This window comes from Drosophila biarmipes, chromosome 2R (assembly GCF_025231255.1).
Source record: "Drosophila biarmipes strain raj3 chromosome 2R, RU_DBia_V1.1, whole genome shotgun sequence".
Classification (NCBI taxonomy): domain Eukaryota; kingdom Metazoa; phylum Arthropoda; class Insecta; order Diptera; family Drosophilidae; genus Drosophila; species Drosophila biarmipes.
The window spans coordinates 17447359-17464746 of NC_066615.1; the positions used below are offsets into that span (position 1 = coordinate 17447359).

Below are 17388 nucleotides of genomic sequence, written 5' to 3' on the forward strand. Positions count from 1 at the left end.
GAGGAAATTCTAAATTTAGTCCGTTATACTTTTTTAAAACAAATTTGGTTATCTGCTTTGATTCATACGTTTATAATTATGTATATTTTATAGTCGCTTTCTTGCGCTAGTCAGTTTCTAGACAGTTTTGCTTATCATTTTGTTAGATTTACGAACAATAATGTGCACTACACACGAACTTCACTGTTTGTATCCGTTTTGTATAATCGATAATCTAAAAAGCGATTTATTTAACTTTTTTCTAAGGTTGTGGTTCTTATTTATCTATAAAGCATAATAATTTTAATTACATTTAATTTTTTGTTACAACAAGAGCAAGGAGTAGAGTATGGCTTCGTCTACTATGCCTATTTTATAATTTATCAACAGCGCATGTGATGGACTCGAAATGAACCAAATATAAAAGATTGTAAGAAAATTCAAGACAGACCAGAGACCATGCAAACAATTTTGGTCCCGGAGTGGCAAAACTTTCGAGTCGTATAGTTAAAAAGTAAAGAAAAGCATGTGATAAATTTCAATATAATTTGATTAACAAACAATTTACTAACACAAAGTCCCCAAAAAAAAACACATCCCGAAAAACAAACGCAGGCAGTTCGCATATGTACAAACACCTAATGGCTATTAGTTCAAGTTTGAGCCGTTTCTCTGAGTGTATGTATGTGGGCGAATACCATAAGAAGTGAAATATTTTTCGAGAAATTGTACTAACCCAGATAACTCTATTTCTACTAATATGTATCTTTATTAATTCTGTTAAATAAACAATATCAAAGATTTATAAACACCCAAAACTCACCCCAAAACACACAAAAAAACACGTTTAAAAAAGTTGTAAACAAGGAGCTGTGAATGTAAAATTATATGTAAAGCAAAATATATCTATAAATAGATACAAACAAACAATACAAACATATAAAGGAATCGATGTGATTAATTGTGATTGAAATGAAACGAAGCATAGATATCAGATCGGATCTGATGAGCTGAGAAGATATGAGATGAGCTGGGAGCAGGGTAGAGCGGAGTGGGTGGGCAATAGCTTGAGTTATGGACATGAGAAAGGCTTTCTTTTCAAACACACACACCCACACAATACACAAACAACACACATACATAATAGATAAAGTATGTTCTAAGAAAATCTGATATTTTGTTTATTTTTACTAAGCTACATTTTCTGTTTGATTTTTGTTCTAATATTATTTCCAAAAAAAAACTAATAATACAAAATGGGGAATTAAACACATAGCACACACGCATACACAATAAATCAAGTAAATCGTAGCCTTAAGTTAACAAAAAACGAAGAAGAAAGTGAGAATTGAATGTTGATTGCTGTAACGCACGCTTTACGAATAGTAAATGTTGAAAATGAATGCAAAGCGCCGAAAAAATTTAGGAAAATGCGTCTACAAAACGAAAAACAAACTGATTCGTTTTGGAACATTTGTTTAAAAGCTAAGGTTGCGCCAACAAATAAATTTACAACAAATTTATATACAATACGACAAAGAATCACATTGCTTTTTGCACTGCAATTTAGATTAACAAATTGAAAATAGAAATCAATATATTTATGAAAAATGATATCTAACTAATAAAACGACATTCAAAATGCCAGTTAGACTATGAAAAAGTGTGCTTAAACCGTATTTCAATGTAACGAAGAGATGTTTGAACGAATTCAGAGTAAATTTAATTATGTAATTGTGTATAAAGCCGAGAAAACGCCTTAAACAAAATTTGTAAAACTATTTTAAATGTTAAACGAGTAAAACGATTTAATTGTTATAAGTAAACAGGCAAAAACAAAACAAGAAATAAAAACTAAATTTAAATATATATTGAAAAAAAATAGAAAAACGAACCAACACCTTTAAATGCTGTTTGAAATTTCTCTCTTTACAGCTGACCATAAAACAGAATGCAGAATAATCAAAAAAAATTAAAAACCTCGAACTAATAGTACTTTTCTCTTTTTCTAGGTTTACTGGAACATCTGAGGTGTGCAAAAATCAGACGAAGACCGAGGAGATCGCGAATGGCCCCCCACATGCTTATCAATCTTATTATAATGAAAGTGATCTGAGCTTAGTTATACTGACAAATCCAAATATATGATAAACATATGTAATTTAATTTGCTGTATTGTTGTAGTTTTGAAAATCACACCAACAACAACAACACACCAACACCAACATTTGATTTGTGATTTCTTGTCTATTACCTTATTGTTTCTGTACATATGTTCCGAAGCTTTTGTTCAGAGAAATGCTTGAGTGGCTTTTGTATATGTGGTGCTTACGTGTAACTCTTCTGGGGATTGTGTCATCCATCCATCATCGCATCTTCATAATAAAACCATCATCAAATGTCGCTAAAACTTCAACCAAACGAAACGCAACAACAACTCAACAACTCGCCATTCAACAACATTCACCAATCAGCGTCTCTTGGGTAGTAGCCAACAAAACGAAACACTAAGTTCTCAATATTTTTTACATATATTATTTAACTAATTTAAGTTGATGTGTGCTCAGTTATTGGCCCACTATTAATTTGCCTTTGGTTTGTTCTCCTTTTATTTTGTTCCGACACCTTCATGCTGTGTGTGTATACCGTACCCATGTGTGTTGACCAGCAGACATCTATCCGATCCTGGGCAGCCTTCTGGGCGTGGACACCTCGACCAGTGCCAATCCTGGCTCCAGTGCCAATGCCAGTGACGAGTTCTATGGCTATCATCTCAACAACAATAACACCAACACCACCAGTAGCAGTACCACCATCACCCATGTGAAAACCACCTCAGGCAGTGCTGGCAATTCAGGTGGCGGAGGAGGAGGAGGACTATCCCGGGAGTCCTTCACGCAATGCAAGCATTGCAATCGCTACTACAAGTCCCACCAGAAGCTCCAAGAGCATGTGCGAAAATACTGCCTCAAGCAGAAGAAGTACAAGTGCATGTCCTGCGAGTATCGATCGCGGCGCAAGGATCATGTCCTGCGGCATGCCAAGCGCAAGCACTGCATGCTCTACGAGCAGTCCAGGGACAACGAGGAGAGCCTGTATGTGATACGCAACGAGGACGATCTGAGCAACGACGAGGAGGATGGTGATGTCGAGGATGGCGACGCAGGTGGCATGGACAGCGATGTGGCTGCCGCCCTGTGCGAGATCAATTTCGATTTCGCTGGCCGAGATCTGACCATCACGGCGGTGCCGGCGTTGCAGGAGAGCGAGGAGGATGACGAGGACTACGACGAGGATGGTTGAATAAGGAGGAGTTTATTAAACATCCCAAGAGCAGCCGCTCGAGAGGCGTAATGTGAAATGTTTACCAAATGAATAATGACAATACATAGTTGCTTGTCCAAGTAGTAGCTACCTCCAAACTCCAACCTCCAACCTCCAAAAAACCATAACCAACCTACAACCTACCGAACCCAATTGTTGTGGCATTGCTGGTCCACATTCCTGCACAAATTACTTAATGAACTTTTAACGTTTTTTTTATACCGATTTCTCTGAGCGCATTCCGTTTTTTTAAACTTTTCGTTTCATCCTTTTTTTTACTGTCTTTATGTTTGAGTTATCCCTAAGTTAGCCGCAACAACGGTCAAAGACCATTTTATTTATACACACATACGATACGTACAAGATACAGATATACCTACTACCTACTTTATATGGAAAACGTAAATGTTTAGTTCTACTGTGGTTGGTGTTCTCAAAACTCAAATATTCTTGCCAGCAATTAGGGCTTTCGCATGCAAAGCAATCAAAGACTTAAAGCGCCATTAGTTTGCCACGTTTATTCAAACACACACATACTATATTCCTCAGTTATACATTTAACAATTCGATATACCTACTATAAATATATGAAACGCCTGTAATTATAGTTCTTGGTGTTCTTTGAAGCAAAGCAAAACGTAAAGCAAGAATTTGTACATTTTTTAAAAAATATATTGTAAATGCAAGCAATTAAGAATAAAGCATACGAATTATATATGCGTGAAAGCAAAACCCAAAAAAGCCCAAGTTTATAATCCCTCAACCGAACCCCAACACTCTCCAACAAAAAATCCAAATAACAAACCAATTGGACGGCCTTGCAGCTCACACACTTGTTAATGCTTACAAGTAATTATAGAACCGATTGTTGACTTAACCAACCGGCGGATGACTAAGAAAAGTCTTTCTCTTTCCCTCTGGCTTCTTGCAGATGGCTACTGGACCATTCTGGAGACGGTGCCCTATTCGATTGCCAGTGCGGCACCCAACCAATCGCTCAGCACGGCCACCACCTTGAGCAACGGCGGATCGGGTTTGCTGACGGGCGCCACCGTGGTGGTGGAGCTGCCACCCGACGACCTGGGCAATCCGGTGGGCAATATCCAGTACACCATACCGGCGCTCACCAAGAATGCCACAACGAACACGAGCACCACCACTTTGCTGCACAAGCCACAGGCCACCACCATACAGATTGTCAAGCAGCAGCACCAGCAGCATCAGCAGCAGCAACATCAACAGCAGCAACATCAACAGCAGCAACTCCAGCAGCAACACCGTCAGCATTTGACCATCCAGCAACCGCAGGCGCATGCGCATGCGCGGCAGGAGTACATCAAAATAGACACCTCCAGGCTGGAGGACAAGATGCTGCTGCGCGATGTGATGCAGTATGGCTCCACCAGCATAGCCATGGCACCGCAGAGTGCCACCAACACCACTACTGTGGTGTCCACGCACGACACTGGTTTGCTGCTGGCCGATGCCGATGAGGCTGAACGAGAGCTGGAACTGGAGGCCATGAAGGTGGATCAGCACGACGAAGACCACCTGCTCGACGACGAGGGCTATGTGGTGGAGAAAATTCACGACGATGGTGCGGCGGTTCACCAACAGCCGGACAAGCTGTATATGAATGGAATATCTAATACCATTCACACGGCCACCACGATGACGTTGCAGCAGGTGACCAGTGATTATCCGCTGGATGACTGCAAGTATGCGTGCAATGTGTGCGGCAAGACCTACAAGATCAAGGGGTCCCTGAAGCGGCACAAGAACTACGAGTGCGGCGTGGAGCCGAATCTCAAGTGTCCCCACTGTCCGCACAAGTGCAAGTATCGGTCTGATCTGCGCAAGCATATGAACCAGAAGCATGCCGACTCCGGGGATGCCATCCTGGGCACCTAGGTCGATTATCCATAAGATGAATTAGCATTTGTAGTCTCTGTTTAGCACTTGTTGTTGTGAGTTACCATGATGTGTGATGATTTCTAATCCTATCCATATGAATTTACTTGGATCTATGGGATTTTTTGAGATTTACAAAATAGGTTATTGCTTTTTACTAACCTTATTCATTATCACTTTAACATTTGAATCTGAATATCTGTTGATATAGAACTGCTCCTTTGTATATAGTGATTGGATGGCACGCCCTGGACTTTTTAAATCTCCAAAAATCCCTATGAACCCCATTTAGTCAGTAAATCGTTTGTAATATAGCCAAAGTTATGATCTCAAACTGTAATCTTAAATACCTTAGGCTAGTTGGACTGAGTATCGAAACGCGCCGTCAAGTGAAGTTCAAGTTGTATTGCTCAATCTGTAGAATCAATTTTTCGAATCAGCTCAAAGTCAAGTGTAGATTTAAGTATTTTAAACTCGAACATTATGCCCTAGATAACGTTTTAAAAACATAATCCCCAATCACTGCGTATTTACCATGTATATGAAGGTACCAATAAATAAATGTTTACAATCGAATCGAGCAGAAGTATCATTAAATCAATTGCTAGGACCAGTTTAAAAACCAACACTAATATGATTCTCTTTTCTCTAGGATAAACCCAAGGATGGAGGTGTGGAGACAGGAGGCCAATGGATGGGACTGACTGGCACAACCAAAAAAGGTCTATAATTTATCTATAATTGACTCGTATATCGATTAAGTAGTCCAATCATTTATCAGCCAATAAAAATGTCGAACTAAAACCAATTTGTTGTATTCATCACCACGATCACCACAAACAACTAGCCTGAATCGAAACCCCTGTAAAAAAAAAACCACATGTGACTAGCTTAGCTGTATGGAAAGGCCTAAACAATCGCATTCCTATTCTTTCGTTTCTCCCGCCTACTTGCAGATTCGGTTCGCACGGGTCGCCACTCGAAGAACCAGCTTCTGTGCCAATGTGGGCGTTACTACAACACCCTCAACCGACTGACCCTGCACCAGCGCGAGGAGTGCCAGGACTTCAAGCGGTTCCAGTGCGACTTCTGCCTCAAGTGGTTCAAACGACGCTCCCACCTCAACCGCCACAAGAAGCTCCACGACGCCGAACTCTTCCTGGAGCCGCTGACCAAACAAAAGCCCAAGGCCAAGGTCAGCAACCAGCGGTTGAGTGACACCGCCGCGGATGACGAGGTGGCCGCCGTTGCTGCAGCAGCAGCCACCGATGAGGAAACCGACTATCCATATACGTCTGAGATTAAAATCGAGAACGATTCTGTGGAGTTCATTTAAGTTTTGTTACACAAATTATTATTATTATATGCCTATTACTAGACCAGTTCTCGTTGATGCCAAAAAAGAAACCAAAAAAGAAATACTGATTTTGTAAATAAATAGTGGAAGACAAGCGAATGTCTTGTTCTGTCGAAATCCAAGTCTCTTTTGTATTAGTTTACCTACAATAATGTGCCCTTTTTATTGTAAATATGTATGAATGCGATTGATTTGATTGAATGTACCTTTATGTTCCATTTCATTTAGCTTCTAAACTATTCCCTTTGTTTATGCTTATGATTTGTATTTTTATTTTGATTTCCTGGGACTTGTTATCTCGTTGCAGGGGCTTCCGTGGAGAAGAAATACAATCTGCGCACCCAGGAGACTTCGTCTACTCCACCGGATTATCCCAGCACTTCTAGACACAAGGTAGCCGCAGTTCGAGATCGAAAATTGGTTAGTCCACCGGCTGAAAGGATTAGTTCGGACCAGAAGAGCGAGAACGAGGAGCCTTCGGATGCGGAGAGTGCAGCGAGCCTTAAGAAGGCCATGGCCACCTCGGATGCCATGATAGCCCTCCAGCAGCTGGCCTCCATTTCGACGGCCAGATCCCTGCAGCATCTCGTCCAGAACATGAGTAATATAGACAGTAGTGCCCTGATTCCCGGCCGAAAGCTTCCGCGGCAGGCCACCAAGAGGTCACCGAAGTACGAGTCCAATCGGTGTCCACTGTGCTCCCGCGTCTGCCGATCCCAGGCCTTCCTCAACGAGCACATGCGCAAGGAGCACTCTGTACTCATTTAGATAAACTACTCATCTTTCAACTTGATTATAAGATCATAAGCCTTTCCTGATAGCAACTCCATTTGGATTCGATTTTGTGTATTTAAAAATTGACTTTTTATGTGACAAAGAAGAGTTTTCTAACTTTTACTAAATAACTTTACCTTATCGTTAAAAACATATAATTATAGATATTTGTTATACGAGAAATGGTTCAAAATGTTTCAGGAGTGAAACAAGGAACAGTAATAATTATTTTTCCACGACATTTTAAGAAGTTTTAAGCCTACTCTACCATTAACAAACGGGCCTTACTCTATTCGTCATTATTATAAATATGTTTTCTAGCAACATAGATTGCCTTTGTACAAGAAATTGATACTTACATAAATCTAATCGAATCCATTTTATTACAACTGACAATATAACAATATCAATGTATCAAAGGCCCATATTAGCTTAATCGACATCAATTCCCAACATCTATTTGAACTTATATGACTTATAATGAGAAATTGAACCAAATTTAAATGACCAAAAATAATAGAATAAAAGATTACCATATACCCACAAATTATATTTGTGTAAAACTCGCGTAATAGTTAGGATTAACGTTAAGTACTCAAAGTAGATTTCTGGCCTTGAAATTACTTCTACAAATATTTTGCATTACGATTAGATAGACATTATATAGAGGAGGTTATTGTCCATATAGTGAACAAGGTCCAATTTAAGAGATTTTATACTTATTGCTAATAAAAAGAAAACATATATTAAAAGATGGTGTAATAAATAAATTAATTTTTAACGTTTTATATAATTTTATTTATTATTTTTTTAATTTCTTTTAAGTTTTCTGCCGACTATTATTTCTTTGCGCCTTCTAAAAAGGTTGGTATGTGTTATATTATTCTTTATTTTATTTTATTAATTTGTTTTGTACTCCTTCTGTTTTATTTTCAGTTAATCCTTTAATTGGCAAATGTATTCATAACGAAAGGACGCAAGAGCAGGCAAGTACCTGATAATCTTTTAGAGCCATTCAACCTTTGTTATTTCCTTGGAAAAACTGAAATCAAGTAGGAGAATGCCAGGGTGAAAAATATTAATAATCCTTTAACCAAACAGGTTTTTGGTAACAATAGTTGGGTGGATGGTACCCTTGAATCAGCATGGCAGTGCAAAAAGGAAAACCAATTCCCTGGAGAATCGGCCAACCACAAACTAACTGTACTGCCGGGTCTTTTGTCCTCCAAAGAGAGATATGTATCTCTCAGATACACGCTCTATACCATCCCACGTATCTCATCACGCTCTCGCCCACACAAAATCCCGAAACGCATTTGAAAAACATTTGCGCACACATAAATCAGGATCTGTTTGTGTGTTTTTCTAAAAATAAGTTTTCCATTTTCCACTGCCTGAGCCGCGTTTGCCTGCCTGCCACTGCCCGCTTTGTATCTACATCAATGTGTATCTGTATTTGCGCCGGCGTGCGGCTTTTGCAGTTGTGCTTCCCACGTGATTTTCCCCGATTTTCCCAATTTTGCCTGCCTGCCCTATCGGTCTCTCCTTTTGGGCTTTGCCTTCGCAAAGTCTGGCCCAGAACTATCCGAACTATCAACTCAAACACACAGAACACACAAGTTCCAGGGGCTGGTTTTCAAGCTATTTGTGTGGGATATTCCTGGAAAATAGTCGGTAGACCTTGATCGACAAGATAATTGTGTGTGCGTGCAGTTAGAGATATTTCCAGAAGGGAAGCGCCTTGAAGCTGGAGTTCTGGAAATTCCCAGCATATGTACATATCTTAATAACCTAGCTGTCCTTAACTTTTCTCTGTAGTCCCTGCTAAGGAATTTTAAAACAGAGATTGTTTTGGAAAAAACTTTTAAATTTAAATTTACCAAACACGGATTTTTCTAAATTTATTTAGCTAAATGGTTTAGTTCTAAACAAATTTAAAAGTATTAATCTTAATGATATTTCCTCTGTCCTTTATATGAATTATGAGAAAATATTGTAGATTTTTTTACGAATTATTGAAGTTTATATGTTTAAATATCCTTAAATTAAAAAAATACATTTAAATACCGAAATGTATTAAATATGAATTATATTTTTAATGTAAAAAACTGGTTCCAAAGTAAAAACTGTTTTCTAAGTCTTGGTTTGGCTTTTCCAAGGGTATTTCCTAGTTTTTCTTAGCATATCTTATTAGAAATATCTTTTTTCAGGCTTTTTAAAAATATTTATATAATTTGGTCTACTATATGATCAAGCTCTATAAATTTGCTAATTTTAAAGATGATCAAGGTTTTGAGTTACCTAAAATATATATTCCCAAAAAATTCTTCAAATATGACTTTTTCGAAATAGTTCCAGAAATATGTATCCACAAATGGGTCTACAAGCTAAGGCCTTAACGAGTCTAAAGTAATCCAATTTAACTTCGCCCCAGCTGACCTTGAAAATCCCACATGTATTTTGAACAGATGCATTTGGAATAGGAAAATAAACATGGAAAACACCACCGGAAGCTGGCTTCATCTGTATTTCACTGCGCCTGCTCGAAATGCTTTGAAAAACTCTCTCTCTCTCTCTCTCTCCGCGGCTTACACAAACAGAGAGCGATTTTCCGCTCAGAGAAAGTTTTCCGTATTGCAGTTTTCCATAAATAGAAAGAGGAGAAGGGACAACAGACAGCCCACAACAACAACTGTTGAGTTAGGTAGAGAACCCGAAAATAAATCAAGGATTCGAAATGAAGCCGGATCCCAAAAGCAGGCAGGGTACACTTGCTGTGCAACAGATACACACGCTCGCACACAGATACGCACGCACACAGATGCGCAGATACAGGAGAATTTCTCAGATGCAGCTGCGTTTCGGGATTTAGGACTTGGATTGGACTGAAAACCCGTAAGCTAGGGCCAGCCAACCAGTGCAGTTTCGATTGTGTTGCCGTGTGGACGCTTTTCGGTGCGTTGGTCGGGGTGGAATGCAAATTAAGCAGCGAAAAAGCTGGAAAAGCTTGAATATTTATACACTAGAGTGAAATATTTAAATATGTTTATTATGTTATTTATGTTTTCATTTAAATAAATAACAATAAAGCTCCGCCCAGGCCAACCCACAAAGCTAAAGCCGCAACCTGCACTTTACAGGTGTGCTTTTATAACTGTGTTGTGTTTTTGTGTTAATTAAAAGCAATAAATGCCCTAAAAATAATTATAAAAAGTGCCTAATATTATCTCATTTATTTTTTGTCATTATAAGGCCTCAGTTCAACACAAACCTACAATACAGTTTAAAAACCACTTAAAACAAAACATTTAAACAATAAAACTAATTTTTAAACTTGTTTTTCTTTTTAGGTACAACCAAATAACCTTTGGAATATCTCCTGTAAAAAAAGAAATTTTTAAATTCAACACATAGCTAACCTATTTTTCTCTATTTTTCCAGATAACTCAGGTAATGAGTTTACATTTAAAATGGTTTCGGTTCCAAAAACTCACCCACCACATAAAACCACCAACACTTCAGCCACAACATCATCATCCATCACCTAAAAAAAAAAACGTTTTCATTTGCTGCAGCTTCCAAACTTTATTTGTTTATGCCAAAAAAGAAAAGAAAATGTGTTTACCAAATTAATAAAATTTATAATTATGTGTACTTTCCTTTGTTTAATTGAAAAGAAAGAAAAAATCGAATTTTATGTGTTTTGCTTTATTTAATTTAGCAATTAGTAGTTTAGTTGCTTATTTATTGCATGCTCGTCATCTAACACCATTTTTGCCCTAATCCCAGCAACCCGAGAGTTTCAACTTGCTTTTTCATTTGTCACAGCTCCATCAAATCATTTGACAGAGATCAAAACCCAAGGAACTTCAAGCGGAGTGAAGAGAAAAAGAAAAAACTAATCCAAACTATGTTTCCGTTTGCAGATTTGAGCAGGAAGGAGAACACTGCACCCGATGTGGCCAGCACCGCGGAGATTCAGCGTAGCTTCCAGCGCAGCATCCTCAATGGCAAGCAGCGGGATGAGCAGAAGATGCAGTTGCCCGGATCACGCCGCAAGCGCCTCTCCGTCACCGAGGTCTCCGACATGCTCTTCGAGTTCTACAAGACGAAGTCGGCCAAGGTGCCCAAGCAGGAGCAGCCCCACCGCCAGGTCTCGCCCACATCCGGCGAGATCCTGGACCCCTCGACCATTTCGGCCATCGCCGTCTATGGCTCGGCCTCCGAGACGGCCTCAAAAAACTTGAGTGCTGATGAAATGATGCGTGCTCAGAACACCACAGCTACGAGTGTGGTGGGTGCTGCCGCTGGCGCCGCCGCCTCATTTCATCCACGGCCCAAATTCACCCTGAAGACAGCGGCGTCGTCGTCCACAGAACAGCTGGGCCTGGTCAAGGCCATACCCACCTCGGTGCTGGTGGCCAATAGTGCGGCTGCCTTGGCCCCCAAACCGCAGGCGGCGGTGATTGCCGAGGCCCTGATGAGGAACGGCCTGCACAGCTTCCAGCAGCAGTTGCGCGCCCAGGAGATACTGCGTCAGCAGACGCCACATCGTCGCATCAAGGAGGAGAATGATGTGGGTGTGGGTGTGGGTGTGGCTGCAGGTGCCTTCCCTGTGGGTGATGTAACGCCCACCAAGATTCTGGAGAACCTCTTGCGCAAACAGCAAGAGCGCGATCTCCGCCACTCGGAGTGCGAGAACGAACCGGGCTACTCCACCGAGGACGAGGATGAGGGACGCTACCATGCCTTCGATGACATTCACCTGATGGAGCAGAATGGCGGCAAGTTTGCCAACACTTCTGGCCTGGGCATGTTTAGTGCCAACGCCCATGGAGGATCGGCCAGCTCCATTCTGGAGGCCCATCAGGCCTTTCGCAATTTGGAGTTCACCCTGAGCGATTATGGCGGCAGCAGCAGCAACGGCAGCATCACCAGTCCCAATGGCATCGGGGTGGATGGTGAGCCGGTGTACGAGTGTCGCCACTGCGGCAAGAAGTATCGCTGGAAGTCCACCCTGCGTCGCCACGAGAATGTCGAGTGCGGCGGCAAGGAGCCGTCCCATCAGTGCCCCTACTGCCCCTACAAGTCCAAGCAGCGCGGCAACCTGGGCGTCCATGTGCGCAAACATCACACCGATCTGCCCCAGCTGCCCAGCAAGCGGCGCTCCAAGTACTCGATGAAGTGCGAGAGCGGCATGAGCGGCTCCATGTCGGATGACTCGCAGGGCAAGCTGATCATCGACTTCAACGGAGAGGGCTCCAAGCTTGATACCAAATAATACTGTGTTTGGGGGTACTAAGTGAATGCTTCTTCCATTTAATCGTACAACTTTTTGTTTGACTGGAGTCTTGATTTTTCCATTTGCGAATATATATTTTAATTTCTTGTCATTCATGTGTCATCCCAAATATTTAATGTTTACTTGTAGTAATATTTATGTAAGCTAAGCAAATGAAAACCAATCTAATCAAGCGAATAATCAAAGTAGTCTTAAGGCCTTTTCATCTAACGATGCGTTCATTACGTTAAAGCATTAGTTAATAACTCTGAAATTGTATAAAAATGTCAATCAATCGCGAATTAACAATTTTATAGTTACGATTATGTGTGCAAAATCTATCGAGGAGCTCAAGAATACGCTCAAATGTTTTTTTAAGGCCACACTACTAGTTAAGATATTAAACGCATAACGCTGCTGTCCAGAACAAAAAGTATTCTACTAGGGCTCGCCAAGTGCCTATTTCCGAAAAGTTTCCAGCATCTTGCCCAAAAATCCTGTGCCATCCAACGATCTCGCATCTTGTCTCGATCAAGCTCAGAAGACAAAGCTTTTGATATTTACTCGATAAACTCAATCGATGCCACCTACTCTCCATGACTGAACTAGTTTAGAAGAGATTACTTTGGATCTTACTGATGAACAATCCACACCCATTTTGGAGAACAACTATTCCTCGCCCTAAAGACATTCGTTTCATATATTTATGGACCTTGAGACTGAGTTTTTTTGTATCTTAAAAATTATATACCTATGACCAAAAAGAAAATTGGAACACCATACGATTCCCAAACCAAAAACCACCAAACACTTATTATGCCTAAATGTTTTATCTGATATTATTAATGTTTGTATTTTACCATTAAGCTTTTGTGCCGTCACATTGAATCGCCCGAGATTTTATGATTGTATACTTTATAAGATTGTAATTCCTAACTGCATATCATCGGGACCCTCAGCGATCCACGAAGACACGATTACGAACTGTGCGGCAGTGTGACTGCTAACATAAGACATGATTTTATAATGAACTTTTCATATACAATGTTTACATTTTAAATAAAACACAATTTTATATTAATTTTTAAAAATACGTGTGTTTAGTTTATTATTAGGCGCAAGAGACTTTTGTACTATGGTCGAGTCGAACTGCGTTAACAAATACTTTTGAAATTTGATCTTGATACCAGGAGATTGCAATAGGACTATGGAGTGAATATCGCATTTACACATTAAAAAGCTAACAAAACCCGAACCAATTTAAAGAGAATGCACAGAAGCGGAATTGTTGATTGTAATGATGCGTGAAAGAGTGTGGATATTGATTCCCTTGGAGTGGTTGCCTTGGTTCATTCATTCAGTACGAGCAGCCAATGGCCACGGTGAGGAAATCCTCGAACCCAATGGTGATGGTGCCATTCTGCTGGGTGTCGCGCTGCCTAAACGCCTCCGTGAACCTCTGCACCTGCACGCAGAGCACGATGAATTGGTCCACTGACACCTCCTTGTGGCTCTGGGGATCGCTCTTCTTCACCAGAAAGTTGATGAACTCGGGCGTGAAGCGGAATCCCATCTGGGTGAAGGCTGTGGGCGGCAGGAAATAGTTTGTTTAATGGTTGGAGTAGGTATTTTTTATTTTTAATTAAACTAAAAAACAATTAATATTGTTTATAAGTTGTTTCTTAAAGAATAAATAATTCGCAATTTTTTTAGATATTATGTATTATATATTCATACATTTTGTTTTTAGAAATTCACGTTTCTATCGTTTTTATGACCTTGTTGTTTATCAGTAATATCTAGTGCTAAAAAGGGTTGGCTCATTGAAGGTGTATTTTTTGCTATTCCTTTTGAGCATGAGTCATATTTTTTTTTCCGCTTGATCTAGATTTAATTAAAAAAAAAGTTTATTTTGGAAAAATGAGAACCGATTCGTTTTCAATTAATTTACTACATTTTGGTTTAACCACAAGAACTCAAAGTTATGAAAAATTAAAGACTGACGTGTCTGGTGAAAATAGGGTTCACACTTTAAAATTATAGAATTAATATTCTCATTCTATGGGTTTAGCTAACAAAAACGCACCTTGGGTTAGTTCCTGCTCTTCAATATGCCCAGAGGCGTCCTGGTCGTAGGTCTTGAAGACTTGCTGTAAGTAAGTGAGCCAAAAATGAGTTAAAGTGCCAGGCATTAAGACCTATTAGGAACTCACCAGCCATTGATTGATATAGTTATAGAGCTTCTCGAACTCATAGACATCAATGGTTCCGCTGGCATCGTTGTCGAACATGCCTGATTGAGTGAAATGCGTTAAAAATGCGATAAAATACTACATAAATCTCAGAATAAACAATTGAGATAGTGCGATCCAGGGGTTCTAAACAAATTTGCATGTGGGATTACAGGGGAAACACAGTGGAACTTCCAAAATTATACACATATGTGATACATATTTCTATATATAAACCATCAAATAAACTAGGTATCTAAGATATGCAAAGTTGGGGAATCGTTATGGAAGTCCCACTGTATGCGTGTAGCCCACGGAAGTCAACTGACGTCACAGACGTCCCCCTGGAGGGGGAGCTATGTATGGGAATTTTGGGTGCTCTTTGGGGGACCCCTGCTTACTTATCATCAGCTTGCAGGCGTTATCCGAGAAGTGATCGCCACGTCCATTGACCAGGGCCGCCTGCAGCTCGGAGGCGTTGATCTTTCCGGATCGATCGCGGTCCACCATTTGGAACCATTGCTGTGCCTGCGGAGAGACCTGGGCATTCTGCGGCGGAAAGGCTCCGGGCGGGGCGGCATAGCCTGCGGGCTGGGCATACGGATTATAGCCTTGTCCCTGCGAAAAGTCAATAATTAATATCTTAGGTTCACTTAAGTAAGCCCCAAAACACTCACATACGACATTTTGTCACAAGCCTATTGTAATTCTAATTGGAACTTGACACAAAACAAAATTACTAGAACTACAGATGACAAATCGGGCGCTAGCCAACACTGTCCTGGGCAAGCGATAACAATCGATAGGAAGCCAACATTTCGATAACTTCTGCAAGACAATAGCTTGGCCAAACTACCATCTCTATCGCCGGCATAAACAAGTGAATTTTAAGCAAAAATGTCGAACTTTGTGAATTTGGACATATTTTCAAACTACCAGAAGTACATAGACAATGAGCAGGAGCTCAGGGAGGTGTGTATACAGATAATAACTCGAAGAACACCGATTAAGCCTCTGTTTTTTCAGAACATTCGCATTGTGGTGCGCGAAATCGAGCACTTGGCCAAGGAAGCGCAGATCAAACTGCAAATTATACACAGCGATTTGAGCCAGAGTAAGTATATGTTTTGGATTTATGTTATAGCTGTGTATTATATATTTCCCCTTAACTATAGTAAGTGCCTCCTGTGGCTTGGCCCGCAAACAGATCGAAGCCTGCGCCGAAAAGTACCAGAAGCTGGCCGGCTTGGTGCCACCTGGTCAGTACTACAGGTGAGTCAGATGCTTGCAAATCCCTGCTTTCCCTAGTGGGTGTCTAATGCTACGCCTTCTGCAGGTACTCCGACCACTGGACCTACATCACGCAGCGTTTGATCTTTCTAATTGCCCTGGTTATCTACCTGGAGGCGGGCTTTTTGGTTACCCGCGAAACTGTGGCTGAAATGTTGGGATGTAAGTGTGCTAGACAGAGAAACGATTTCACAATATCATGTTAAATTGATAAATCATGGAGTTAAATTCCTGTTTTGTACAAGGACGGTTTCTCAGTAGCATGTTAGTATGATATACTCTTTTGACTTAACATTTAAATACTTGAGAAAACAAAAGTAATACATTTTAAGTTTATTGAAATCATTTCCAATAGAATCGTCTGTAGGCTCTAAAGATTGGTCGTCTGTAAAGTTAAAAATAAATTGTCATTTCAAGTAAATTAAAACCTTGAAAGAAAATTGAGAAATCTGCTGTCAGGGGTTCTTATTGCCTCTACTTAAGTGTTTTCAGTCAAATAAAAGCTTAGTTAATGTCAAGAAACTATATTTTTCCGAAACAGCCATTTAACTGAACGACAATTATGAACAACATAATGAGAAATCGGTCTTAGTAACCTCATGAAAACCCCATTACATATTATAAACTTTATTATTAACCCACAGTGAAGACCAATCAGTCCGAGGGCTTCCACCTGGACGTGGAGGACTACCTACTGGGCATCCTGCAGTTGGCCTCGGAACTCTCCCGCTTCGCCACCAATTCTGTCACCATGGGCGACTATGAACGACCACTTAACATCTCCCATTTCATTGGCGATCTGAACACTGGCTTCCGTCTGTTGAATCTAAAAAACGATGGCTTGAGGAAGCGATTCGATGCTCTGAAGTATGATGTCAAGAAGATCGAGGAGGTCGTCTACGATGTCAGCATACGCGGTCTGTCCAGCAAGGAGAAGGACCCGCAGGAGGAGCCGGCTACTCCTGCAGCCAAATAGTGGACTTCGTACCTAGGCTAACTAAGGCATTACTTAAGACATTAGTTAACATGCAAGAAGCAAGGGTTCCATTTAAAGCAGCATTTTATATTTGGTAAATATATATATCTCATCTATTGAACAGATTTTTATTGCCTATTTCTGGTTCGAATACAGATTTTCATGGGGTAACAAATTTTAATAGTTACTTAATATCTATCTAGTAATAATAATTTACATAAAAACATTTAATTTTCAGATTAAAGAAATGTTCCCAATTTTTTAC

The 17388-nt window shown here is 40.2% G+C and overlaps 4 protein-coding genes across 10 annotated transcripts in view; 3 read left to right on the forward strand and 1 right to left on the reverse strand.

Annotated features, from left to right (window-relative positions):
• Positions 1–13719, forward strand: part of LOC108036224 (longitudinals lacking protein, isoforms F/I/K/T) — a 63133-nt gene extending 49414 nt beyond the window's left edge. Inside the window, exon 6 of one of the 6 annotated variants that reach the window (XM_050887142.1) lies at positions 11272–13719. In XM_050887142.1, the coding sequence (XP_050743099.1) occupies positions 11272–12626 (1355 nt within the window). In that variant the 3' untranslated portion in view covers positions 12627–13719. Of the gene's footprint in view, positions 1–970; positions 1874–2647; positions 3901–6170; positions 6689–6878; positions 7447–11271 lie in introns of those variants that run through there. The other 5 variants (XM_050887152.1, XM_050887147.1, XM_050887148.1 and 2 more) reach the window with 5 other exon arrangements.
• Positions 4010–5790, forward strand: LOC127010487 (longitudinals lacking protein, isoforms N/O/W/X/Y-like). 2 transcript variants are annotated; one of them, XM_050887162.1, is made up of 2 exons: positions 4010–4152; positions 4235–5790. In XM_050887162.1, the coding sequence occupies exons 1-2, from the start codon at positions 4143–4145 to the stop codon at positions 5212–5214; spliced, it is 990 nt and encodes a 329-aa protein (XP_050743119.1). In that variant the 5' UTR covers positions 4010–4142; the 3' UTR covers positions 5215–5790. The 2 variants fall into 2 exon arrangements, with proteins under 2 accessions (XP_050743119.1, XP_050743118.1); XM_050887161.1 differs by lacking the exon at positions 4010–4152 and having other exon boundaries at positions 4167–5790.
• On the reverse strand, positions 13697–15652 carry LOC108036226 (peflin). The gene is made up of 5 exons (XM_017112237.3): positions 15535–15652; positions 15259–15475; positions 14840–14919; positions 14713–14776; positions 13697–14210 (listed from the first exon to the last, which is right to left on the reverse strand). The coding sequence occupies exons 1-5, from the start codon at positions 15541–15543 to the stop codon at positions 13984–13986; spliced, it is 597 nt and encodes a 198-aa protein (XP_016967726.1). The 5' UTR covers positions 15544–15652; the 3' UTR covers positions 13697–13983.
• Positions 15653–15672: 20 nt separating this feature from the next.
• Positions 15673–17248, forward strand: LOC108036270 (translin). The gene is made up of 5 exons (XM_017112281.3): positions 15673–15829; positions 15884–15971; positions 16033–16129; positions 16194–16309; positions 16792–17248. Exons 1-5 carry the CDS (start codon positions 15755–15757, stop codon positions 17121–17123), a joined length of 708 nt encoding a protein of 235 aa, XP_016967770.1. The 5' UTR covers positions 15673–15754; the 3' UTR covers positions 17124–17248.
• Positions 17249–17388: the final 140 nt, after the last annotated feature.